Raw genomic sequence first — 26,082 nt, forward strand, 5'->3', positions numbered from 1 at the left:
CCACATTTTTTTTTAGGAAAACTCCAAGCCATATGCCTGTGTCACGTTGGGCAACACAAGCCAGAATGAGATTAGGGCCAGGTTGAACAGCTGCTCTGTTCCTGGCCTGCTCTGAGCTCTCATCCTAAGCCCAGGTGGTTCAGATCCTCTCCGAGTGAGAAGGTCCGTCTAGAAGCAAAGTGTCCTGTTATTCCAGAAGCCCATCGTGTTTTAGCCATACGATTTTATTTTTAATTATTTTAAAAAACAGTTCTATGGAGCTATAACTCACATATAAAATTCACCCCCTTTAAGTGTACAATTCAATGTAGCTGAGTAAATTTGCAGAGTTGCACAATGTCACAATCTAATTTTATCATCTTTTCATGACCCTAAAAAGAAACCTCAGGCCAGTTAAGCACTCACTCCCTTCCCTGCTCAGAACAGAATGCTGCGCGGCGCGCTGCGGGAGGGCAGGGGCTGGAGCAGCCCGGCTGCAGGTCAGGGTCTGCCTGGGGCCAAGCAGGAGGCCCTCCCAGCAGCTGCCACGGCCCAGCTGAGGCGCCCGCCCTGTCCAATCTGTACGGAGAGTCCTGCCCCATCCGGCCTTAGGGACTCCTTTCAAGTGACCACTAGGCTTACAAAGCAATAGCCTTACATAGTTTAACGAAGAGAGTGAGTCCTTAAGAGAGGAGAAATGAGCCAAAGTCAGTGCTGTCTTGTTTTTGCTACAATGGCTCACTAGGGGAGAGAAAGGTACCTCCAGATTCAGCCGAAGCCCTTGCTCCCAGAGCGGACAGGGCGCAGGAAGGGCGGCCCCTCACGGCTGCGCCGAGGCTCTGGCCGCTCCGAGGTGCAGGTGTGGCTGGTCCCCCCCTTTCCCCTCCGGCCCATCTGCTCTTGCTCTCAGGGCTCCACCCTCGTTTGCCCTTCTCTGTTGGGTCTCTCCCCAAGGCCGCAAGCACGTTGCCTTCTTCCACCTTCTAGAAAGCAACTGTTCTTCCTCCTCTGTGACCTCTCTTCCTTCTTTCCTGTACCCTCCCTTCTCTTCCCCGCTAAGGGAAATTCTCTGGAAGGCTCTTCTGGACTCCTGTCTCTGCTTGCTTGTACAGTCCCTCTCATCCTATGCGGTGGGCTTTGCTCCATTGCTTCCCAGGCACACCTACTCCCTCATCAAGGTTTTCCAAGGACCTCCACCTCCCTCCCACCCCCATTCCCTACTTAACACTGCTGTCTTTCGGGAGATTTCCTTCCCTCAGACGGCTCCTCAGTCTGCTGGCTCCTCCCATCCCTCTCCGGACTTCCCAGCTTCCAGTGACTCTGTGTCACTCACGCTAATGGCTCCGGAATGCGGATCTCCCACGGGCACTCTCCCCTGGGCCCCCAGTCTCCATGGGGAGGCACTGACCTGTCCAGACCCAACTCTTGATCTTCCCTCCCCCAAACTTGCTTGTCCTGGTTTCCCACATCTCAGCAAGTGGTATTCCCCATGCGTCCCGTTGCTCAAGTCCCAAACCGCAGCCTCCCTTCTCTCCTCCTGGCATGTCATGCTGGATTCATGAACCGATGACCTTGGTCCTCAAATCTCACATACGTCTAGGTCTGACCCCGTCTCTGCACCTCCACTGCCGGTGCTGGTGCAAGTCACTGTCCTCTCTCATCACACGGGTGCAGTCCCCTGGTAAGTGAACGGCCTTACCCACTTCCGTGAAGTTCTCCACACCACCGCCCGACTGGCCCGTGGCCCCTCTCAAACGTAGGTCCCATCCTGTCGACCCTCTGCTCAAAAGCCTCCAGCAGCTCACCGGCTAAACGGTCCTTCACCTCCCAGGCCTGCCCTAAAATCCCACCCTCCTAAGAGACCATTTCCATCCACTCGCCCACACTTATGCTGCTGTGGCCACACAGGTCATCTTGGGGTCACCTTGAAATACTAGAATGTTCTCTCCTCAAGGTCTTTACATACCCCTTCTTGACTCCCTCGGTCTTCTCTCTGAGTGCCCCATCCAAGGAGGCCTTCCTTCTCCGCCTTCCCTAAATGGAGACCCGCACTCCCTACTCCTGCCTGCCTCTGCCCCCTCTCCCTGCTTTATGTCCACAGCACGTAGTGCCATTCAACATACTAGAAACTTTTCTTATTTATCCTGTTAACTGGCTATCTGCCCCCTTAAAAAATGTACACTCTGAGACGGAGGGATGTGTGTTATCTTCTAGTCACTGCGGAAACATGAGGTGCTCAGTAAATACTTGTAGAATGAGTGAACTACTCTTCCCTCTCTGTCCCCGCTCAGGAAGGACACAGCAGGGTTATGTTTCTCAAGGCCTGGGTTCCTTACACACATCTCCTCTCTATCCCCTTTTGGCACCCCAGCTCCTGCCAGGGGACAGCAGACTGCTGGTAGATTTGAGGGGGTCTGGGCAGGAGGAGACCTGAGCTCGTGGAGAACAGAGCACACTGGATAGCAGGGGACGCTGCGTACGTACCTTGGGAGCTCAGCCTGTCCCAGAAATGGAGCTGCCAATGAGAAACAGTCACCTGGGCATGGATGAGGTGACCCAGACCATACTTCAGAGGCCCCTCTGTTCCCCTTTCCAAGTGAATCAGCCCCAGGGACTCCGATAAGATCCCAGAGAAGTAGAGGGCTCTCCCTCCCAATAACTAATATTGGTGGTTTCTGCACCCAAGGACGGGGGCTCTATATCAGACTGAACTGGTTTAGAAAAGTAAGCAAAGCATGTTTCTCGGGCCTCAGAGCTGTAAAGCACATTCACCCCCAGAAGTGCTGGCGTCCATGCCTGGCCATCCCCTAAGCCGTGAGCTCATTGCAGTCCCTGGCAGTGCCTTGCACGGTTGTGTCTCCAGAATCTAGCATGTGCCGGACACAGAGAAGGTCGTCTGTTGGGGTTTGAAAAGGGCAGCCTGAATGGGGGACCTGGGGTGAGGGGCGGAGTCTAAAACGTTGGGGCATAGGAGGGAGCTAGGAGGCCATGACCTTGAGTCCTTGGACCTTCCCGATCCAGCAGGGTGACAGATACTACTTCTAATTTTAAAACAAAATTTAAAACAAATTTTACAAGAAAAGTCCCCTTTCTGCATGTAGAAACCTCTACGGAGGTTACGAATCAAACTGGCTGCTGCCTGATGCTCTGATGAATCTGGGATTAAAGGAGGAAATAACAGTCTCGCTGTGCCGGACAATGTGTCATGGGCTTTACATGTAGAATCCTGTCTAACCTTCACAGCAGAGGTGAGAGGTAGGTTCTGTTTTCTTCATATTATCCATCTGGAAGTTAAGACTTAGGTTAAATGTAGTCACACGGAGAATCAATGGTACTTAAAAATAAATACTTATACAATAAGTACCATTGATTCTCATGTGAGCATTTCTAGTTTCCTTGTGTAACTAACTTTAAAACCCCATCAGAAAACAGAGTTCACCTTAGTAATGAAGAACTATTTGCATTAAAGGTGAATCATTATTGCATGCTAAAATCACGGCCAAATTTTCTTTCTTTTTTTAAGTAAAGACTGACTCCGATATTCAAGATAGAGATGAATTACAAGGAAATAAAATTCTTGCTATATTGAACTACTAAGACTTTTCCCGCCTGAAATTGATCTTGCAAATACACTTTTCTCTAAGAACATATAACTGGAAGTTATAATTCCTATTATAAAATATTTTCATCTTTAACATGTCTGAGAGAAAAGTCTCTTTATATGAAACTCTGAGTGTATAAAAGTTGCATTTTTACTTTGTTTTTTAAATGAAAATGGAAAAGAAACTGATGAAAATCAGCTGCAAACCTTGGGGGGGAAGCGAGATCATTCTGTAGCACCTTCCTGACAATGGCCTTCAGAGCACAGGCGTGTGGACAGAAATGGGCAAGCCCAGCATGCACTGTGTCAGGGGGGATGGCTTACAGAAGTGGCCTGGGCGACTGGGGAAAACCAGCTGGTTCTCTGGCTTGTTCACCAGGGACCTGCCCACCTGCTGGGGGAAGGAGGGAGATGGAAAAGGAAAACCAGATTCCTGACCCAGAGAAACAGAAGCAAGCGGCACAGTTTGGGGAAGATGGAGGCAGGATTGGGAATCTCTGGGATTCCCAAGGTTTTGACCCAAGTAGCATCTAAACACACAGAGCTGGGACGCCTGGGTGGCTCAGCTGTTAAGTGTCTGCCTTCAGCTCAGGTCATGATCCCACGGTCCTGGGACCGAGCCCGTATCTCCTGCTTCTCCCTCTCCCACTCCCCCTGCTTGTGCTCCCTCTCTCACTGTCTCTCTCTGACAAATAAATAAAACTTAAAAAACAAAACACAGAGCTTACTACCTTCTGATGCATTGGTGAGTCTAGGAAAATAGACACACAGACACACAGACACACCCCAATCCCATCTGAGATGAAACCAGAGCCTGAAGCAGGAGACCGGCAAAGTCTGGGGAAGGGGAAGTCCCTGGGCAACTCGAGGCAGAAAGGTCTCTTGAACAACATCTGCCATGGCGCTGGGCCCCTGCCGCCCACGGGATCGCTGCCTGCTTGGGTCCGTGAGCTTCCAGTTTGGTACCGAGAGGATATCGTCCATGTTTGCTTCCGTGTTCCTTCCCTTTCTGGTTTCAGACTAATCATCCCATTGTGATGACCTGCTCTATCTTTCTGTTCTGATCTTCTCTTCCACCTAAAATCCCTCCCATCCTTTCAAGTGGTTAAAAGGAAAAAAATATCGACATCAATTTGTAGAGCATCCCACCCCAAGCTTTTCCTTCCGGAGTTTTCAATAAAATGGAAAGACAACATGTGAAAGAGATGAAAGAAAGAAATAATGAGATCTTACAGAAGTGACCTCCCTGCTTCACTGGACACTGTAACCTGGGAGCCGGGACAGCAGGAGCCATGGGGCCCGGGAACCCCACTGGAGTGTGGGCAGTGAGCTCTGTTCCTGGCGCTTTGCCCGTCGGCCTCCTCACCACTGGGCTATCAAATCTCAAATCTCAAAAGATGATTTTTAGGGGCGCCTAGGTGGCTCAGTGGGTTAAGCCTCTGCCTTTGGCTCAGGTCATGATCTCAGGGTCCTGGGATCGAGTCCCGCATCGGGCTCTCTGCTCGGCAGGGAGCCTGCTTCCCTTCCTCTCTCTCTGCCTGCCTCTCTGCCTACTTGTGATCTCTGTCTGTCAAATAAATAAATAAAATCTTTAAAAAAAAAATTGGGGTGCTGGGACCAAGATGGCCTCAAACATGAACCCTGGCTCTGCTGCTTTGTAGCCGCACAATCCCGAGAAAGGCAGTTCACCTCTCCAGGCCTCAGGGATCTTATCTCCGAAGCTCAGGTAGTAACAGGATGAGAATTCAGTGAAACGGTCAGCGCCTGGCACGGGGTAAGGGCTCCCATCGTGGAAGTGGCCGCCAGCACCCTGTAACCTGGGGATGGTACCACAGGCACGCCCATCTCACCAGGAGGGCCGGGCGATCCAGGCCATTTTTAGACGCTCCCTGGAGTGCAGTTAAGGTCACGGGAACAAGACTCCAGGTAAATCTAGGTCTGGCTTCCTTTAAATTACCCGGGGAAAGAGCAGATTTAGCAACTTACAGTTGTAGCACAAGAGCAGCCCGGCTTCTCCATCTTCGTACACATCAATAGCTGCCACGAAATTAACCTGAAATGATTAAGGCAGTGGTGGTGGGCGGGCTGGAGGACACTGTTGAAAGTCTTTCTCAAGTTCAAGGCTTTGGCAAGACAGGCCTTGGCTCTCAGATGCTGTGGGGTCACCCACCTCAGGTGGCCATGATTATAATGCACAAAACCATCTCCCCCGCTCTTCCCCACTGGGACTTTTTCACCATCTTTTCTACTCATTTAGGAGCTCTCGGGAGACGGGCTTCTCCACTTTCTCTGTTACAGGGACTCCCATTTGGGTAATGCGCTCCGGTTCCCAAAGCTTCCTTGCAGGGGGAGTTCGACCCTGGGGAGTGTGGGGCATTCCTCCCGCTTCACAGAGGAGGGAAGTGAGACTTGTGAGTCCGTGCCCCTGCTCAGACTCCAGTCAGGCCTCCGCCTCTTCACTGCCTGATCCGCTCTCACACCTCAGTGAGCGGGCAGGCGGTCGCACAACCTGAGTGCCGGAGCCACGTCTCCGCTTCTATTCTCCCGCTCTCCTGCACCTGGCTGGAGGCAGCAGGACATCCTAGAAAGGGCACCAGAAGACCTGTTCCATCTTCTGTTCCTAGTTCTGGGCAAACTTGCCTCCCTGGGCTGCGGTGAATGGTTTGAGAAGACAGTGCTCAGCCTGGGGGTGCTTAGGTCTCTGGAGTTTCAAACCCCCGGGTCTCTACACAGCCCCTGCTCCTTTCACTCCCTCGTGGGCCTCCACCCGTAGTCTGCCCCGCCCCCCATGACTGGGGGTCTGCCCTGCTTGGGCTCGAAGATTTCCTTCTGCCCCAAACTGGAGACCTCTGGCCAAGGCTCACCTCTGCCCAGCTCTCCGCGAGCCCTGACATGCGGCATCTCCTCCCTCCTGCCCGTCGCCCACTTCGGGTTATGCTTCCGCATCTTGGCTCGTCCCTCGTTCAGGAAAACACTCATCTTTCCAGCTCCACACTTGACTCTGAGCTCAAAATCCCTCCCTCTCCCTGCTCAGGCACACGCTCTCCTCAGAACTACTGCTCTCGTTTCCAGGTTCTCAACCCAACAGATTCTACACCCCAGTTCCTGAGAGGCAGGAGGCGGAACAGGGCAGCGGGCAGGAGCATGGACTCAGGGCAGGCAGACGTGCGTGAACAGCCTGTCTACACCACTGTCTGCCTCTGTAGCTCAAATGAGTACAACCTCTGGGCTCGGGTCTTTGCCTGTAAAACCGGTGTGAGGACAGTAACTTGGCCGGACTGTAATGGGAACTCCACAGATGAGGCCAAGGGTTTCGAGGAGGGCCTGACGCTGCCTGGTCAGCACTATGATCATCTTCCTCTCGCACGTGATTAATTTCCTCCTAATCCTCTTCCTTCTTGTGAGCAGGGCTAGTCCTGATGTCTGAGGGATCTTCAATCCACTCCCCCAAGTCCAGCAGTCTCCTCTTCAGGGGCTCTCGGGTGTCTTGTGGGGTCCTGCGGCCACCCCAGCCAAGGCCTGACCTCCCCAGGCAGGAGCATGGGCCTGTGCCCCTCAGCTCGCCTCTCTAGCCCTTTCCAGAGCCGATGCTGCCCAGGTCCGCCTGGGCCGGCCACCCTCCGCACGGGGCACTCCTCCCACTTCACTAGTACGGGGCCTCTGCCTTGGCTCCGGCTTCCCTCCGATGGAACCCCTGTCCCCTCCCTTCCCTCATCATCTGGCACTGTCCTAGGTGCCATTCAGCACACAGCAATGAATAAGGCAGGGTTCCGCCCCTCAAGAAAAAAACAGAAAAGCATATAAATACATAAAACAAGGTACATGCCACAAGCGAAAGCTGTGGGTGCTTTTGGGGGGTGCTGACAGACTGCGAGGCTCAGAGTTCAGTTGTCAACTCTGGGAACATAAACACTTGGGGATCAAATTCCAGATAACTCCTCCCCTGCTCTATATCGTACCCCTCTATTTTAATGACCTGCATAGTGTGTGTCGCTGTCTGATGTTCACTTACTTGTCTGTTTATCAGCGCCCCCTCCCCCCACCCCCCAGTAGAACACAAGCTTCGCGAATGGCGGCCTGGCCCATGCTGTTTGCCATCACCGGCCCAGCATCGGCCCTGGGCCTGGCACGTGGCGGGAGCAGAATGAGTCCTCAGTGAATGCATGACCGAATAGAGGAAATCCTAGCTTTGTCACTTTGGAGGTGTGTGCCCTTAGGCCACCTGTTCAGCCTCACAGAGCCTCCGTTTCTCCATTTGTAGGAGAGATAGGAAGGACATCCGCCCCTACGGCAGCTGAGGGTTCCATGAGGAACCCTCATGCTTTACGGAAGCGCCTAGCGCAGGGCCTGCTACTTGGAAAATGCTCAGTAAATGTCAGCTGACACCACGACCCGGCTGTGGGACCGGCAACAACGGAGTATGTGACATGTGGGAGCAGCCTTTGAACTCTCGGGTCCCAGAGGGAACCTTCCTGTCCCCACGCTTTGCCTTAGAATCAGTTCCTCCTCAGGTGTCCCAGTACTCGTCAGTTGGATGACACTTATTCCAGCCAGAGGGAGGACAGGAGGGGCTGAGAGCTCCCGGCTTTGTAGCCTGGCCCTTTGTGGCCTGTCCCCCATCATGCCTTGGGACATGGCTCTGGAGGCCACAGTATGCCTCCTGAGTTGGAGAGCCTGGGTTCAAGTCTTGCCTCTGCTCCTTATCAGCTGTGTGGTTTTGGGTAAATAAGCGACTGCTCCTTTCCGAGTCTCGGTTTCCTTTTCTGCAAAACCGGGAAGTGAACAGTGCGTGCCCCACAGTTGCTGGGCAGATGTCGTGAGATAGTGCTTATGAGGTGCCCTGGCATGGGGCCAGACATAGAAGTGATCTTTCAGCGGTGGCCATGTTTCTTCTCACTTTGGGAGGGTCACTGGAGTGGGAAAGCCGGAATGGGACGGCCTGTGCATTTAGAGGCAGAGCCTGTATAGGTGCTTGGGGTAGGGAAGGGAGAGACGCGTAGCCATCCCGAGAGTAGAGCAAGTTCAGGCAGAAGTGGACCAAAGTCTGCACACAGCGGCAGCAGACACCAGGGGAGTTGCTGGCATGCGGGGATCTATGAGGGGGTCCCAGGACCGTGCCGACTAGTGGACGAGCATGGCTGTGTGCAGAGATTCAGGCTGTGTTGCAGGCAATGGCAAAGCTCTGGTTTGTAACAAGCCAAGTCTGCACCCCACCTTCCCCAGCCCCTGCTGAGAGTGGGAGCCACTGCTAGGTCAGTGTCCGAGCTTGCCATGTGATTTTGGGGTGAGCTTCCCACTGAGACCCACTGGGTCCTGGGCAGATAGATGGTCAGAATGGGGACTTGGGCCCAGCGTCTACGCCGGAGATCTAGACCTCATCATCTGCAGTTCCTTCCAGAGGAGACCTTTGTTTTGGGAAGGAAGCCAATGCTGGCTGTTGGAGCTGGGGCAGCAGGTCACGATAGGCCTGTTGGCATAATGAACTTGATGTTAACTTTCAGTTTGCTGTTCTGACGCTTCTTAAGCAAGTCCACTCTTGACCTAGGGTTCTCTTAGACCCTCAAGTGGGGTTGAGGGCTGACACGGAAATTGAATGGGCTTGACTGAGAAGAGAGGAGGAATGGAGGTGAGAAACTAGGCCAGGAAATCCATACTGGTGCTGTGCATAGAGTAACTTGAACCATCCTGAAATGCCCAGTGACTTAGGGGGAGGTCGGCCTCTCTCTCTCCTGCCTCCATTGCACCGAGGCCTGGGCTGCAGGAACGCCTTGGTAAAAAGCTAGCCCTGGGGGGTGCCTGGGTGGCTCAGTCAGTTAAGAGTCTGCCTTCAGTTCGGGTCCTGATCCCGGAGTCCAGGTATCGAGCCTCCCATGGGGCTCCCTGCTCAGTGGGGAGTCTGCTTCTCCCTCTCCCTCTGCCCCTCTACTTGCTCCTTCTCTCTCTCTCACGGTCTTTCTCTTAAATAAATAAATAAAATCTTAGGAAAGAAAAAAAAACTAGTCCAGTTCCCGCAGGAACTGGCTATTAGAAAACACTTTGTTCATTACCTTTTTCATTTCTCTAGGGCTTATCTTTCCAGTTAGACAGTAAGTTCCTTGCAAAGATGAGCGGCTGTGTCCAAGCATCTATACCTGCCCAGCAAACACTCAGCGGATGCAGATGTACCAAGGTCAGAATACACACGCTCACCCGCTTAGATCTAGTGAAGGGCTTAAAACCACTTTTTTAAAGGTTTTCTTTTAGGGAAAGACTTAGTGACTTAATTTTAAAAAGCATATTGAAGAAAAGACAGAACATTTTCTAATTATTCCTGATCACCTTCAGAAAAACAAAACAAAGGAGTCACCCAAGAAAACCATCTTTCACCCGATTTTTCCTGGGCCTTCATGAAAAAAAAAACCTACGCTCTAGTAAATTATTAGGGTGTTAAATATAAGTATAAAATAACAATCAGCAGAAAAAGCATGTGAAGTCTTAGGAAACTAGTTGCCAGGGAAGGGACTGATGGAACAAAGAACTGCTTGCTGGGCCATGATTTTTCTACCTCTTTTGGCTGGTCACACGGTTTTGAAAAGTGAGAAGGGCAAGAACATTTTTTTTTAAAGATTCTTTTTTAAGTAATCTCTATACCCAACGTGGGGCTCGAACTTACAACCCCAAGATCAAGAGCAGTATGCTCTTCTGACTGAGCCAGCTAGGTGCCCCCGAGAAGGGCAAGAACTTTTAAAGCCAAATTGGGCCCTTACTCCTCAGAAGCTGGGAGCCTGGAAGAGGTTATAGGTTCCCTGTTGCTGGGATGGAGGGCTTTAAAACCTCCGGCTTTAAATTAGGAAGAGTTTCAGGGCAGACTCGTTCTACTAGGTCTGTATCTGCATCGCCTTGCAAGACACAAGCATATTGATTCCCACATACACCCAGAAATTCCAATGTAATTGACCTGGGGTGGGGCCAGTGCACTCATCTTTTTAAAGCCAGGGCTGAGAAGCAATGTACACAGGAGGTTCCCAGACTTGTCTGAACTTACGAATCACCTGAGGATCCTTTAAAAAATTCCAAAGCCCATATCCACTTATAAGACCAGCAAGATCTCTGGGGGTGGGACATGGGCAACGGTGGCTTTTAAAGCCACCCCAGTTGTAGGACCCCAGTTGCAGACAAGTTCGGACATCACCAAATATACATGCAATATATGAGAAGGAACTGATGATCTGTACTTGATAACTGTTGGAGGCAAAAAGGTCCCCTAATTATATCTAGATTTTTCTTTTTCTGATTTTTCTACTTCTTTTTTTTTTTTAAAGATTTTATTTATTTGACAGAGACAGATCAGAAGTAGGCAGAGAGGCAGGCAGAGAGAGAGAAGGTAGCAGGCTCCCCACTGAGCAGAGAGCCCGATGTGGGGCTCGATCCCAGGAGCCCGGGATCATGACCTGAGCCGAAGTCTGAGGCTTTAACCCACTGAGCCACTGAGGCACCCATGATTTTTCTACTTCTTAAAATCTTGTTCTCATTTGGTGTGAAGTCTTCTTAATACAGTAATGAGCAATTTTTTAATGACTATTTGGGTTGGCCGTGCCCTCATATAAGTTGTATTTTTTAGTATGTCTTGTAAAGCATAATCAGAAGGAATTCTGTAGTCTCTCGGACCTAGCTAGACAGGACTAGAGTACGTCTGTAGGTCTGGATGTCTTCACCAGGAACTATGTTCTCTGTGGAGGCAATGTCCCCATTCTGCGGTGTCCTCGGTACCCAAGCTCGGGGGCTGGGTCCGCACTAGGCAAACCTCAAGGGGCCCCAGTGTTACTGGGCTTTGCCCTACTCCCCAGTGATAAGGGGCCCGGGAACTCTTCCATCTGCTGTGTCAGCCGGAGCAGTTCCAGGGACAGACAGGTCAGCAGGTCTTAGGCTTGTGAGCGCTCCCTGTCTCCCCAGGGGCACGGACATTCAAACCCTACCTTGTCATCTTTGGCATCAAATACAGCTACAGGTGGGCCCCGGATCTCCTCCAAACCCCGGACAGCCTTGCGCTCTGTGTAGCCTAGGCTAGAAGGAGATACTCTTTCTCTCTCCCTTCCCTTCCTCCTTTCCTAGGGAGATTTTGGCCGTTGGACCCAGGGGCTGAGCCCGCCCCAACTACCCGAGCCCCAAGCTGAGAGTCTGCCTGGGCCTTGGAGAGGGGATAAGGCCCTTCCGGAGTGAATGACTGAACAAATGTTCTCATTTCTTTAGTTACTCAGGTTGAGCTTTTCGACCCTTCACTTCTCCTTTATGAGGAAGGACAGAAGGGCAGGGGGAGATCTAGAAAAGCTGAGCAGGGCAATGGGGTGATTCCATTAGACTGAACCGTTCTGAGCCACAAGAAGGTGATTTCCCAGGGTGCAGCCCGAACAGTGTATCACGGACTACCACTGTGTTCTGTTGTACGTGATTTTAAAGAAATCCTAATTACAGCCTCGGGAGGTTAGAAGACATGCTCCTAGTCTTCTCGGCTTCCCACTTGCCCTCCACCTGTCGACTCACCCTGTTGGCCTCCACGTGGTGCAGCCGGAAGGCCTCCCCCGTGCTCTCATTCACCACATCAAACTGGTGCCGGTAAGCCACACAGATGAGATTGTCACTCTCCTCAGTTGGCCCATCTACTAAGGTCATCACCGCGGGAGAGTCGGACAGACAGATCTCCTGTGTGGTTGATGATGATGTGGGGAGAAGGGGGTCAGGACATGGAGCAGCCATTTTCACAGCAGCCACCCTCCCCCCTACCTGCTACCCGCCCCCACCCCCCCATCTAGTAGTGGGCTCCCTCCCTAGGCTCCTGCTGAGCGCTTTACTGGCAGGGAAGGTGGGGACAGAGAAAGAGGGGCAGAGATTGTGCCAGAATCCCCTCTCCCACCACCTGTCCTCAAAATACCTGACAAAACCAAATCAACAGCATGACCCTCATTAGCCCCTAGAGAGTTCGGCCCTGTCCTGTGACTCAGTAATAATGGAATCATAATTGCTAACCTTGCTGAGCACTTAACACAGGGCCAGGTACGGTTCTCACTGGATCCTCAGAATGACCTTATGAAGTAGGCAAGGCTATTTATTATTCTATTTTACAGATAAGGAGACTGAGGCTCAGAGGTCACAAGGCTTGCCCACATTCGCATAGTTTACAGGAGTGCGGCAGCCAAGATTGGAGCTCAAGAAATCCGATTTCAGAGCTGATATGCCACAGAAATGCACGTGCTCTACAGAAATAGTCATTAAGATCGCTAATTATAATATTAAGAGGACTAACACCTAAATAGAGCAAAATTTTAACGTCACTGTGATGGCGGTTCTGTCTGCCTAAATTGACTATTAGCAGAAATGGATATGCATAATTCAGGAGGCTTTCACTCTGGCAAAAATAATTGCTCGGCTCACCTACAGGCAAAGTCAGCCCTGGGAGCAATATCTGACATGGTTCACACTTAATATACCCAAGTTTTTAAGAAAGTAAGAGATGGTAAGAGCAGGAAAGGGACCCTCAAGGAGGCTTCCCTCCAAGGTCCCACCCTTAGTGGATCTGCCAATCCTACCAGCTCAGGAAGGCAGAGCAGCTCCTTCCCCTTTTCTGGCCACCAAAGCCACCGTCATCTACTGCTAAGATCCTGCATTAACCTCTTAATGTCTCCTTCTTTCCGCTTGGCCCTCCCCCTCCATGCTCTTCTCTGTCGGGGCCAGAAAGGTATTTTTAAAACCTTCCACTGGCTGCCTTCTCTCACTCAGAGTCGAAGCCAAAATCTTAGCAATGGCCTTCAGGGCTCTCTGCCCTCCCTGCCTTGTTCCCTCAGCTCCAGCCACTGTGGCCTCCAGATCGTGCCTTGAACAGGGCCTTGGGTCCTTAATTGGTTGCTCCTTCTGCCCCAAAAGCGCCTTGGGTCCTTAAATGGCTGCTTCCTCCTTTCCCCAGATGTTCTCCTCATCTACCCCATATTTCCCTTGGATCTCTGCTCAAAGGCAACCTTTTCAGAGAGGGCTTCTGGAACACCCTTTCTAGAACAGATCCCCCCGTCCCCATTCCTTGTCTTCTCCCCCCTCAATCTGCTTTACAGTTATCCTTGGGACACAGAGAATTAGTTTCTCTTTTGTGTCATTCTACAACTAGAAAGTCATCTCCATGAGAAAGGAGACTGCTCACGGCTGTCCCCCTAGTGCCTAGAACAACACTGGTAGGTGGCCCCTGGCATGAATGAGCTGGATGGAGTAGGGAAAAGCCCAGAAGCCTCAGTCCTCTGGGGAAACCAAAGCAGCCGGCAGGGTTTCCTCCGCTGGGTACTGCCCGGAGAGACAACCCCCGTGGGTGACAGACCCTGGGCGGAACGAGAGGGTCGGCCTCCTAACACCTTGGCCAGGAGAGAAGGGATCTGAAGGGCGGACCTACCCGTATGTACTGGAATTCCTCCACAGGTGACTCCGACAGGGGCGACAGCAGGGAGATGCCGGGCAGCCCGCCCGGCTTGTTGTGTTTCCTTGTGATCAGGAGCAGTTTGTTCCGGATGGCGACGACTATCCTCAGCTCTCTGCTGTGGTGAGTGTTAATGGCGTAGAGGTGGCAGCCTGGGGAGAGAGAGAAAGGATGCTGAACACGTGACAGGACCCTGGCAGTGCCCAGGCCTTGATAATGTGGTGATGCCTAAGGACCCTGGACACTGAGCATGACCCAGGGGGTGCCTGACAACGCTCCGGCCACAGGCAAACAGAGACGGGAAATACAAGTTAGGCTGAGCTTCAGGAAAATGAAGGAAGTCATAGTCCCCGTATTCTAGAGTTTGTGGTCTTAGCGTCACACTCACGACACCCTATGACTTAAAGCGACAGGTGAGCAGAGCTCTGGGAACCGGAGGCTAAAAGTCTCTCTTCACAGATCTGTGAACAGAACTCAACTTACCTTCAAAGCTCGTCACGCCAGGCCTAGACTTTCCTCTGGCCCTCCACATGCTGGGCTACCTCTCGGGCTTCTCTTAAGGAAAGAGTCATGCTATCTTAGTGATGTTTCCGAGTAAAAACCAAACCAAGAAAACCAAATTCCAGTGAGATCTGATCAGTCTGAGGGAGAAAAAGAACTGACCGGAAACCACCAAGACAACGAAGACTGTGGTCACCTTTTGTCTTCTCCAGCTTGTTGTCCCTGCAGTCACACCTGCTCTTCACGGGCTGTTTGCCCTCGATGGCCTTGTGCACAGCGCTGAGCCTGAAGACAAAGAGGCGGGCGTCTTTCCCTGGGGAGATAAAGAAGGTGCAGGAGGAGATGGGCGGGAAGACCGGAAGAGCGGATTGCGCAGGAAAGCAACTGCTACAGAACCAGGAGCTGAGGTGTTCTAGAACTGAGAAGAAACCCCACACCGCCTCTACCCAACAGTGCATTGAACACTGTGCCCCCCCCACCCTTCTCCCGCCCTCCCTTCTGACTCTGCCACCCAAGAGAACAAAGACCCCTCCAGGGACCCTGAGCACCGGCCACCCACAAGGCAGTAGTTGGCGTGACCTAAGTGGTCCGACCACCGCGAGCCTCGTGGTGGCCACAGAAGGCTACCGGCTTCCCTGCTCCCAGAGGGCACCACGGGGCAGGGAAGTATCACCTTTGTCTGCTCTGAGGATCAGGAGGTCCAGAGTCTCGAGCACATGCATCTGCTTCACCGGCAGCGTTTTGTCAAACACGGGCACTGACGGGAGGTCATCTGGAAGAGGAGACATGGTTCCCAGAACTGGACCCAGCCCACACTTTCAGAACCTATAAGACGTGCCTGTCAGTGGTCCTGGACCCGAGTTCTTTCTAGGCAAGGAACATCAGCTTCTAGAACATTCGTAAGGTCAAACACTATTCTCTCAGCTCAGGGAGAAGGACTGACATTCCTTCCTCTCTACTGGAAACAGAGCAGCAGGGCCTAGAAACTATATTCTTCTCTTCAATATTCATCAAAGAAAACACATCATCTCTCCACCCCAGTTTTTACTTGGCATTGTACCAAACGACTGAACAGCAAATTACCAAAAAAAGGGAAAAAAAGCTCAGTCATTTCTCTTAAGTATTTTATTTTTATGTAATTTTGAAACCACATCACTTCTCAGGTTATTTTGTATATCTCTCCAGAAAGCAAAATAAAAATTTCCTGTTGAATTTAAAACAAATAGAAACCCACTCTATTTCATGTCTAGCTCTGTATCAACAAGAGTTTACCTACACATTTCCAGTATTTCTCTACAGAGAAATAGGAAATCTCCTTTTTAGACAGAAATAAGAGAGAAATGTTGACTAAGTTACCCAAGTAACAGGAAAAAAAACCCTAATTGTAATGGGAAAGATCAGGAAAAGTTCTGGTGAAGGGATGATCGAAGACACCGTAATGATATGTAGGATTTGTTGTTAAGTTTACTTACTGGGAACTTACATTGCTAGCAAACACCTTGTTCCTGGGGGTCCCCAGGACAGAGAGGGCCAAAAGAAATACTAAGGCTCTTTTGTAAGCAAAGGGTCTGTTCTGAGCAGGAGTTAGAACCAGTACAAGACAAAGAGGACATGGGATGGTGTAGACATTTCAGGCTGGGTAAATGGCTTTTTCTTTATCAGTGCTTTGTCTGACATTTAGGTCTTCAAGTACTCTGTTGTGAGTCTCGGTTTGGTTCTTTGGTTACCGTTTAGGTGCATGGGGCCCTGAGGGTCTTGGCTCTTCTAGAAATCAGCCTGGTTGGGAGTTTATTTCTCCCTGGATGGTTCCGGGGAGAGAGAAGAGCTTGTGTTGTTGGGACGGGGTTCCTAACTGCTTCCAAGGGGAAGATTCTCCCGCTCCTTGCCGGCCTGTGTGGGCTCTGGATTTGTCCAAGCACAGAGCCTGCCAAGCTTTTGTTAGACAGAGGGCCTTGCTCTGACTCCCCTACATTCTTTCTGCAAATGTAAATTCTATTCTATGCTCAGGCTTTGTGCTTCTGCTGGGGACAGACATGAATTTTCAAAACATGGGATGATCACTCCGATACCAATCATCATACCTGACTAAATAACTATGGTTATTTCATTTTAAAAAATATTTATTTATTTGAGAGAGAGAGAATGCAAGTGGGACGAGGGGCCCAGGAGAGGGAGGGGGATGCAGACTCCATCCTGAACAGGCAGCCCGATTCCAGGCTCGATCTCACCACCCTGAGATCATGACCTGAGCCGGAACCAAGAGTCAGATGCTTAACTGACTGAACCACCCAGGCACCTTGGTTATTTCATTTTGTGAGCAGCAGCTCACATACACAGAGGACATCCTGCGTGTCAGGTCTCAGGGCTGAGTGCTTTGCATGTTATTAACTGAAATGTCCCAAGAACCCGCTTAGGTAGGAACTACTAATACTCCCACCTAAAAGACAAGGACCTGAGGCTCAGACATGCTAATAACTCATCTAGAGTCACGTCTTGAACGTGTGGAGGGACCCAGGTCCAGGCGGGGACAAAGCCTATACTCTTAGCCTAAAGGCAGCACAGCCGCCCTGTGGATGGATGGGGCCACCGCAGGAGCAACAGTACTGGAAAGATTCATAAATGACAGAAGCGCTTCGTTTGACTTTGAAGACAGAGGGATACTGTGTAGCAGCACACCTGCGTACAGAATAAATCAGCACTTATTCTCCGTCAAATCTTTCTCAGGTGGCTGAACAAGTTTATACATAGCCAGGAAGGGAGAGGAAGCAAGGAGCTGAGAAAGTGACACGTGACTTTAATGACTCCTTCTGTAGCAACGTTTTCCTTCCTGTCATCTCTTTATGAAGCAGTGATCTTTTAGAGCCCATTTTTCTACTATTGTAAACCCCAAAACAAATGGTCATGGCATCTTCCATCGATGTGTAGTCTCCCTTCAAAGTAGCTTTTGCTACACTTAGACTACAAAGGACCTTGAATTTTAATGATGACCTTGACAGGAGTAGACTCTCAAGGGGGTAGGTCTAATGAAATTAGGCAGAGGCTAATGGGATAGAGTGGAACGTGGCCCAAAAGGAAATGGAGAGATTCACTCATGGAAAAAAGATTCATAATGTGATTAAGTATCGACAAGAAAAAGGTAAACAAAGAAGTAAGGAGAGCATTGGGGCTTCAAAGCGCAATGAGGAATACAAAGAAAGCCTGAAGGGCTGTTCTCTTCTTCCAAAAGCAAACGGGGTAGCAGAGCTGCACACCCAGAGAATGAAAACAATAATCTGAGAAATAAACCCAAGCTCGTAGGGGGTGTGTACGGCTACCACCTGTGTTCCACCACCTCCCCCAAGTGGGAAGAAAAGAGTTTCTTGGCACATCACGGGAATCCTTAAATTTAACACCTCCATTAAATTTTGGATTCAGAAAATGAAAATTTCAGAAGGGGATTTGGTAATCTTGGTTTGGATTTTACATTTAAAAACCAGGAGCTGGGGGCACCTGGATGGCTCAGTGGGTTAAAGCCTCTGCCTTCGGCTCAGGTCATGATCCCAGGGTCCTGGGATCGAGTCCCGCATCGGGTTCTCCGCTCGGCAGGGAGCCTGCTTCCTCCTCTCTCTCTGCCTGCCTCTCTGCCTACTTGTGAGCAATCTGTCAAATAAATAAATAAAATCTTTAAATAAATAAATAAATAAATAAATAAAAACCAGGAGCTGACTCAAAGAGAATTACGTTGTTTTTTAGACAAGCCTCATGAAGAGCCATTATAAAGCATATTTTCTCGATCCTAAAAACGACAAACAGTTAGACTATAACTCCCTTTCAATCAAAACATGTCTCATAATTATTTGCCCAGGACTGTATTTTTGGAAACCTGTGTTAAGGTAAAGACAGTAACATGGGTAGAGTTTAATTTGATTTTCATAAAATGTAGTTGGTTTAGTGGACACAGTGCTGGATAAAAATCACCTGTGGGTTCCAGTTCCAGATGTGCCACTAACCAGCCGTGTGATCTTGGGTAAGACACACGGTTTCTTTTGTTTCTTCATCCATAAAACGAAGAGATGAAGAAATGAGACTATACATCTAAAGTCTGGTTGTGTTTGTTTGTTTGTTTTTAAGATTTTATTTATTTTTTTGATAGAGAGATCACAAGTAGGCAGAGAGTCAGCCAGAGAGAGAGAGGGGGAAACAGGCTCCTTGCTGAGCAGAGAGCCCGATGCAGGGCTTGATCCCAGGACTCTGGGATCATGACCTGAGCCGAAGGCAGAAAGGCTTAACCCACTGAGCCACCCAGGCACCCCATGGTTGTTTTTTTTTTTAATAAATCATTTTATTTGGTTGCGCCTTTGGCAAATCTTTGGACTTTGTTCCCTTTTTAACACATCCACAGGGATATCATAAATACAGTAACTGTTGTTTACTAAGTTACTACTACGGCTGTGTGCTGGACACTGACCCAAGCACTTAGCAAAGGTATTCAGAATCTCCACAATCCCTTCTTGGAGTTACGATCATCAGTCCCAGTTTGTTTATTTTTTCTGTTTTCATTATCGTGAACCAGCTTGCGGCTGCTTAAAAAACCCTCCCCACCCTCAGAGGAACCTGAAGCTCACAGAGGCTCAGTTTTCTTTAAGATCACAAAGATGCTCTAATTGTTTTGTAATTTCTAAAATTAAATATTTAAATGCTCAGCTTATAAATTTTAGATTATCTGTCTTTCCGTAAATAAGTAATTATATATATAGTTATTTGTGTGTATATATGCATACACACATATATTTACATATATATGTATATACACATATATACATATACATGCATATATGTATACACACACACACACACACACACACACACATATATATAAAACAGATGAAGTAACAGAGGAAGTCAGAAATAAGTCCATTATAAAGCCTGGTCTGCTTGTCTTGTTTTCCCATAGAAGGCATCTACTTCCACTTCCCAAGGGCGCGGTGCATAGCAGGCACTCAGGAAACAGGCTGACAGGGTCAGAGGAGGGAGTAAAGGCGATGGCCAAGAATGGGAAGATGGAAGATGTTGCAGTTCTAGGCCATCATGTCCCTCTCAGTGGTGATTAGGAATCTCATAAAGCATCAGGATGGTAACCGAGACTGGGAAGCCTGCTGTGTACTGTGTAAGATATACCCTTGGAAGACACTGTCTCTAGGCCCAGGGCTCCCTCAGAAGCCCCAGGAGACGACTTGCTACTGTGTTTAGCCCCTTTAACCTTCATTGACAGTTTGGAAAGATCCAAAGGGGCCTCCTGCTGGAAGGGACCACACAGTCCTCAACTGAAATCCCCATCTGAAGTTGAACTCTTTCTCCAGCATCCTTGCCAAGGTCATGTCTTTTTTTTTTTTTTTTTAAAGATTTTATTTATTTATTTGACAGACAGAGATCACAAGTAGGCAGAGAGGCAGGCAGAGAGAGAGGAGGAAGCAGGCTCCCTGCTGAGCAAAGAGCCCAATGGCGGGGCTTGATCCCAGGACCCTAGGATCATGACCTGAGTGGAAGGCAGAGGCTTTAACCCACTGAGCCACCCAGGTGTCCTGGTCATGTCCTTTTGACGGCTGATCTGTGGTGACAGGGAAATGACCACCTCCCCAGGCACACTGATCCACTGATTGTCAAAAAGTTTGATTTTATATTAAGTTGGAATCTCTCTTCCTGTCAAATCTTTCTGTTTCTATATGCAACAAAACTGGGTTATCTAAGATTCTTCTTACTTGTTTTAGACACAAGATACTTTTTGAATCAGAAACATTAAAAAGAGAGAGAAAGAGAGAGAGAGAGAGGATGTCCCTGAGATAGGAGATGTTGATTTAAGGTAAAATGTTAGAATCATGATAGGTATTGGCCAAAAAGGAGATTCTTTCTGTGGGTCATTGGATGTCCACGGACTAATCAGATTCGGGGAAGGCATGAACCCGTCATGCACGACTCACCCTCTGGCTTGCTCGTTCAGAATATATCCCCTCTGCTTGTCCTGAAAAGAAGGGGTTAATTTTGTAAGGAAAGGGAAACTCCGCTAACCTCACTGCCAGTGACACACTTATCTACAGGGAGCTGACTGGCTGTTGCGCGTCTCAGAAGCCCTCCAAGTTACACAAATGAAGACATTTGAAGGAGCAGCTACTCACTAACCGTCCACTAGCAAGACACCAGCATCCGTGGAAACCAGCAGGGCCTGGCCCCAGGGATCCGCACACACGGCTTCATGAGGGAAATTACTGCAGAAACACTGGGGCTCCCAAGGCTGCAAGGCAACAAAAGCATCAGAAAGTAAGTGTACCAGAAAGGATATCCTGCGGTCCCTTGGAGAGAAACTTATGGTACGCTGCCTGAGACCACAGCTCGGGAAGCTAAGCAGGCCCTAACCTCAGTTACCTTTCTTTCTTTGCTTTCTTTTTTTTTTTTTCCTTATCTTTTTAAAAAGTATTTTATTTTCAAGTAATCTCTATACCCGAGATGGGGTTCAGACTCATGAATTGAAGATTGAGTCACACGCTCCACCGACTGAGACAGCGAGGTGCCCCTCGTGAACTTTCTTAAGAAGAAAAGTCTTTCAAATATATGTGCAGCAGGAAAAGAGGGAAGGCACAGGCTGTAGGCACGATGCCGTGTCTCCATACATGATAATCCTCCTAACGAGCCGCCAAACCATTGGTAACATCTTCCAAGCAAACATTTTTCCTTAATACCTGAAGTTGGACCAATTGCTGCCTATTTTTTTAAAACTTCAAAAAATAAAAAAAAAATAAAAAAATAAAACTTCACAGGAGCTCATCGCTAAAGGAACACTATGTAACTAAAAAAAAAAAAAATCAGATCTATGCTGCTGACTCAGTAAAATTACGAAGGCGTACACAAGACAGGAAGTTGATATTGCCTTAACACGAAAATGCTTACTGACCCACTTAAGGCTACAAAATCTTAAAGAAAAAAAAACTAACATGTTTGTTAGAATATGGGAGGGGCTTCCTGAAACGGGCTCATGCGCCCACGCGATGGAGTCCGATCGAGTGCGCTCTTGCCCTTCGTCTCATACCTGGTTCGGGCATCAGGGTTAGCCCTCCCTTAGGGCTGCCCCAGAGCTGCGTGGGGATGCCCGGAGCCAGGAGGCTTGGTCTCGAAGGACAGAGATGTTTTGGGAGCTTATCAGGGACAAGTCAAAGTTTCACATTTGCAGATTTACTCTCAGTCAGACATGCTCCCTGGGGGTGGTACAAGACCCTGTGTATGCACATGTGTGTATGCACATGGGTGTGTGTGTGTGTGCACATGCGGGTGTGTGCGTGCTCTGGGGGAGTCCATGTCTGCATACTGAAAGAAGAAGTGGTGGCAGTGAGATCACCTTCCCGGGTGTCATTTGGGATGAGGGTAAATACGTGTGCACTACCGCTGTCTTAGAAAAGTATGCTGTCGCTTTAAGAAACTCACAAGCCTCAAAAGAAATCTTCTAATTGCTAAGATAAGGCTCGGGCCATTCTGGAAAGATCACACAAAGAAAGTGGAGACATTTTGCAACCTGGAAAGGGCAACACAAGCGCAGGCCATTAATTGGAATGACATTTCCCTAAGAAGATGTCTGGAAATTCTGACTTTGTGACTTATAGCAGGTGGGCATGAAGAAGCAAAGCCACTGTAAAGGTAAAGGCCAATTGGGAGACAGACCCAGACGTCTGAGCATTAGGTAGCACCAAGACATAAAAACCAACTCTTAATAACAAAATGTTCTCTGAGCAGAGAACACAAATTTAGAACACTTTGGCAGACAGGGGTTCAAAGAGGGTCCTAGAGGATCTAGAAAGAGCTTGAGGAGGTGTGGGAAGCCCTGAAATTGTATTAAAAATGTTGTGTACATGCGTTATCCATACATTTTAATGGGCTAGTGTATGTGGTGTGGGGGGTGACCACTGCTTTCCTGGGTTCTCAAAGGGGCCAGGGACTCCAGGTTACCTGAGGACACCATGTATGAAGTATTAGTGACAGGAACCCAGAGCTGGTCTCACAGAGGCTCCACTCTGAGGACTGATGGCATTTGCCACTGCACCGGACTCCCTTCTGCCAAGTGAGGGGCTTGGTGTAGAGTCTGTAGGGCAAGGATGGGGCCTAAGTGCAGGGCTTTTTGCTGGACCCTCTAAGAACATTAATGCAGCACATGGACTGATGGGTGCCTAAGAGGTTGACAAAGCCTCTTCTTTGGAAATAAGACACTCTCGGGGGCAGCATGTGGGACTCTGGCCTGTTCGGAAGCAGCTGCACAGAAGTCCGTGAGGGCCTCTAGGTCAGTGTTTCTCCAAGGCAGGCCTGGGGCCCACTGGCAGGTTCTGAATGGATAGAAAAAATCAAAGTTCTTGCTTTGCTCTTTACCGGCGAACAAGTTACATTTCCACAGACTTTCATTTTTATGGATGTCTAAGAACTTCTTTTCAAGGTTACTAAATCCTGCTGGAATCTGGTATTTATAGAGCTCTTGGAAACACTGTGGTTTCTACCATTCACACAAAGAGCCGATAGTGGGAATTTATGCAACCTTTGGAAAAGATGCTTTGCCATCAGTCTGCTCTTAAATTGGTTGTGGTTTTCTAGCATCAGTTGTATTTTGGGCTCATGATTTCCCGGAAACCAGGCTTTAAAGAGAGTGTAAGTCAGATACAAAGCATTTCTACCTTTATCATTAAAGTAAAAGCAATCATAACTCTTTTGCTTTTATAACGGACACTTCTCTAGTCATGCACTGTCTGCGGGTTTGTTCCATGTCGCGAACTTTGACATACTTGGAATGCAGACATAACTAGGGACATAGAGATTTGTTTACAATACAAAATCATGTGCACGGTACGTTTCTGGGTGGCCAGTTTATTGTCTGCTCTTCTCCTCCTGATCACCACCTCGTTTTTTCCCCTAAGGAAAGTGAAGGTGAGAAGTAGATACACGGACCACATCACATCATTTCTGGGGTGACTGAATGAACGGTAGAGGAAGCAGTGGTTTCTCGGCTGTGGTCCTTTGACCAGTAACATCAGCATCGCCTGGGAGCTCGTTAGAAATGCAGAGTCTCAGGGCTCACCCCAGACCTACTGAATCAGACATTAAAAAGGGGATGATTGTAGTACCCACAAAACCTGGAGACACATGGCGCTAGAGCTTTGTGGAGTGTGTCCAGGCACCACAGGAGAGCTTGTGAGAAATGCACCATCTTGAGCCCTCTGCGGAGCTGCAGATTCAGAACACACATGTGGTCGAGATGTACGGGCGCTCTGTACCCACACAAGGCTTGAGCACCGCCCAGCCCTGTCCGCCTCACCAGGCCTGCTCCACAGCTCTGCTCCCGTTAAGCGAGCAAAGGCAACACATGCTATGGAAATGGGGGGGGGGCGGTTCTCCCTAAATGCTACTCGACTTTATCTGGGGCTTTCCCTGGGGACTCTGCAACAGACAAGCTCATCTCTCCCGCCCGTCCCACAAATCTCTAGAAGTGCAATAACTTCAGTCAGACAAAGGACCTTCACAGGTGAACTCGAGGGTACCATTGCCTCACCTCTTTTTTACAGATCCCCGAAGCCACCAGACTTGACGGAGCATCGCCTCTCACGATGGACTTCAGTTTCAGTGCCTTACAGAACAGAGATCTCTTTTAAAGTTTGTTACCGGGCAGTAAAAGAACCGCAGGCCCAACAAATGTGATTTGAAAAAAATTCTTTTAATAAAATAGGAGCCATTTTAGATTACCATTTCAGGCGCCCACACTGCCCTCTCACTGAAGCTAAGAAATGCAGCTTAATGACAATGTCCCAGCCCGAAGGACCCCATCCTGTCATTTCAACTCATGGGTATCTCAGGGCAGTGATTCCTACCCTGGGAGACTGAAAACACGCCCAGGTCCCTCCTAAACTTGATGACTCAGAATCTCAGAAAGCAGAGTCAGGGTGCCTTTAAACAAGGACCCGCGTCGGACGCCCCTGTCACAGTGCACCTGTTTGGGGCTAAGTTACTTTTGCCCCTAAGCTTTCCTGGGTCACCCTGCTTGGTTCTTCCCTTTGGGTCAGAACCCTAGCGCAGCTGGCAGTTCTCCTCCTCCATGCTGGGACAAGGGATTAAGACAGAAAGCTGGGTCACCTCCCAGAACGGAGACATCTGAACGTCATATGGGAGTGAGGCAAAGCGGGAGTGATTTCCTCCAGAATCTGGAATAAGATGCAACGTGGGAGCCACCTAACTCTGAGGATTGCTTCCAAGTAGCAGAGCGGGAGCTCGGGTGTGCCTACTCCCGCCAGGGGAGTTCAAGGTGCTTTCCCTACAAGGACTCCTCACTCTTCAGAAGTTCCTCAGGAGGGAGGCAAACAGTATACGCTCCCTTGACAAGAGGGAGCCCCATCTGGGCCTTCTGGCCTCCTGCCTGGAGGCAGCGGCACCCCCTCTTCAGCAGAAGGCTTTGCTCCCGCTCCCACCTGCAGAGAACCCCGCCTACGTGATTATAAAAAATCTCACTGTGGTTTCCACAGTTTTCCTGAGAGAGACTACAGAGCTCCCACGGGAGTACACAGATGGGAAACTCTTCACAGGCAGGCCATCTGGTGCGGGTGGGGCTCCCGGCTGCACATCTCGCCGAGGAGGCTCTGGAATAAAACCCACCTGCCCTATTCTGACAAACTCCGCCTGGCGGGCCTCCTCTTTCTTCCGTGCGGACTTGGGTGACTCCGGTAAGACATCACTAAAAGACCGTCTATTGAGCATGTTCTAGGAAAGAGAAACAAGTTACGAATTCCAGAAACGGTTGTCGAGTCTCATCCCCTGGCTTCCCTTAACGCACAGACCTGTCTGTCCAAATGCTGTTTCAACTCTCTGTGCCTGCACGGAGGGTCCCTCACGGGCCAGGGCTGGTGCTAGACGCCGGGGGTAGAAGGTGGAGAGCAAGGGTCGCACCTTGACGGAGAGCACTGGCTTTGGAGTCAAGCAGCTCTGGGGCTTGTTAGCTTCCGGGGTGTGAAGATGGAGTCACTGCCGGGCACAGCTCCAGGGACACTGTTCACATAGAGCCCACCCCCTGCCCTGGAACAAGGCGTCTGGAATTCAAGGTGAACGGTACCCCTGGGGCTGTGCAACGCTGTGGCCCTCGCAGTAACGTTGGGCAAGTGAGTTAATTTCGGAGTCGCAGCGTCTTTGCGCGGCCGATACCCGTCCCCCAGGCGTGTGATGAAGACCACGACGGCGGGTGCATGCAAGGGGCTGGGCACAGGGCTTGGGCACACACTCAGTAAACGACAGTTCTCTTCTGGGGTGTAGTCAGAGAATGGGCATGCTCCTTCATCAGCAAGCCCTGACTGGGTGCCTGCTCCTCTGGCACACGTTGGAGGTGGGGAACACAGGCCCTGTCCTTGTGCAGCACAGCGTAATGGCAGAGACAGAGCGAGGAGCTGATTACGTGGTTGGCACACGGGAGAACGTCTGTGAAGGGGACACACAGACGGTATCTGAGAGTATCTAACAGGGGGCTTGGATTCGACGGGGGGCTGGGGAAGGCCTGCGTCAGGCATCCATGCTTCAGCTCGGA

The 26,082-nt window shown here is 49.8% G+C and overlaps 1 protein-coding gene across 6 annotated transcripts in view; it reads right to left on the minus strand.

Moving 5' to 3' along the window:
* The window catches only part of GARNL3 (GTPase activating Rap/RanGAP domain like 3), a 144,279-nt gene that overhangs the window by 9,242 nt on the left and 108,955 nt on the right, over nucleotides 1–26,082 (minus strand). For all 6 annotated transcript variants that reach the window (XM_044264869.1, XM_044264867.1, XM_044264873.1 and 3 more), the window contains 8 exons: nucleotides 25,164–25,268; nucleotides 24,070–24,144; nucleotides 20,670–20,781; nucleotides 15,187–15,285; nucleotides 14,710–14,826; nucleotides 13,989–14,164; nucleotides 12,101–12,259; nucleotides 5,567–5,633 (listed from right to left, as the gene is read on the minus strand). In XM_044264869.1, the coding sequence (XP_044120804.1) occupies nucleotides 5,567–5,633; nucleotides 12,101–12,259; nucleotides 13,989–14,164; nucleotides 14,710–14,826; nucleotides 15,187–15,285; nucleotides 20,670–20,781; nucleotides 24,070–24,144; nucleotides 25,164–25,268 (910 nt within the window). The remainder of the gene's footprint in view (nucleotides 1–5,566; nucleotides 5,634–12,100; nucleotides 12,260–13,988; nucleotides 14,165–14,709; nucleotides 14,827–15,186; nucleotides 15,286–20,669; nucleotides 20,782–24,069; nucleotides 24,145–25,163; nucleotides 25,269–26,082) is intronic.

The sequence above is a fragment of the Neovison vison genome, chromosome 9 (assembly GCF_020171115.1).
Source record: "Neovison vison isolate M4711 chromosome 9, ASM_NN_V1, whole genome shotgun sequence".
In the NCBI taxonomy this organism is placed as follows: Eukaryota; Metazoa; Chordata; class Mammalia; order Carnivora; family Mustelidae; genus Neogale; species Neogale vison.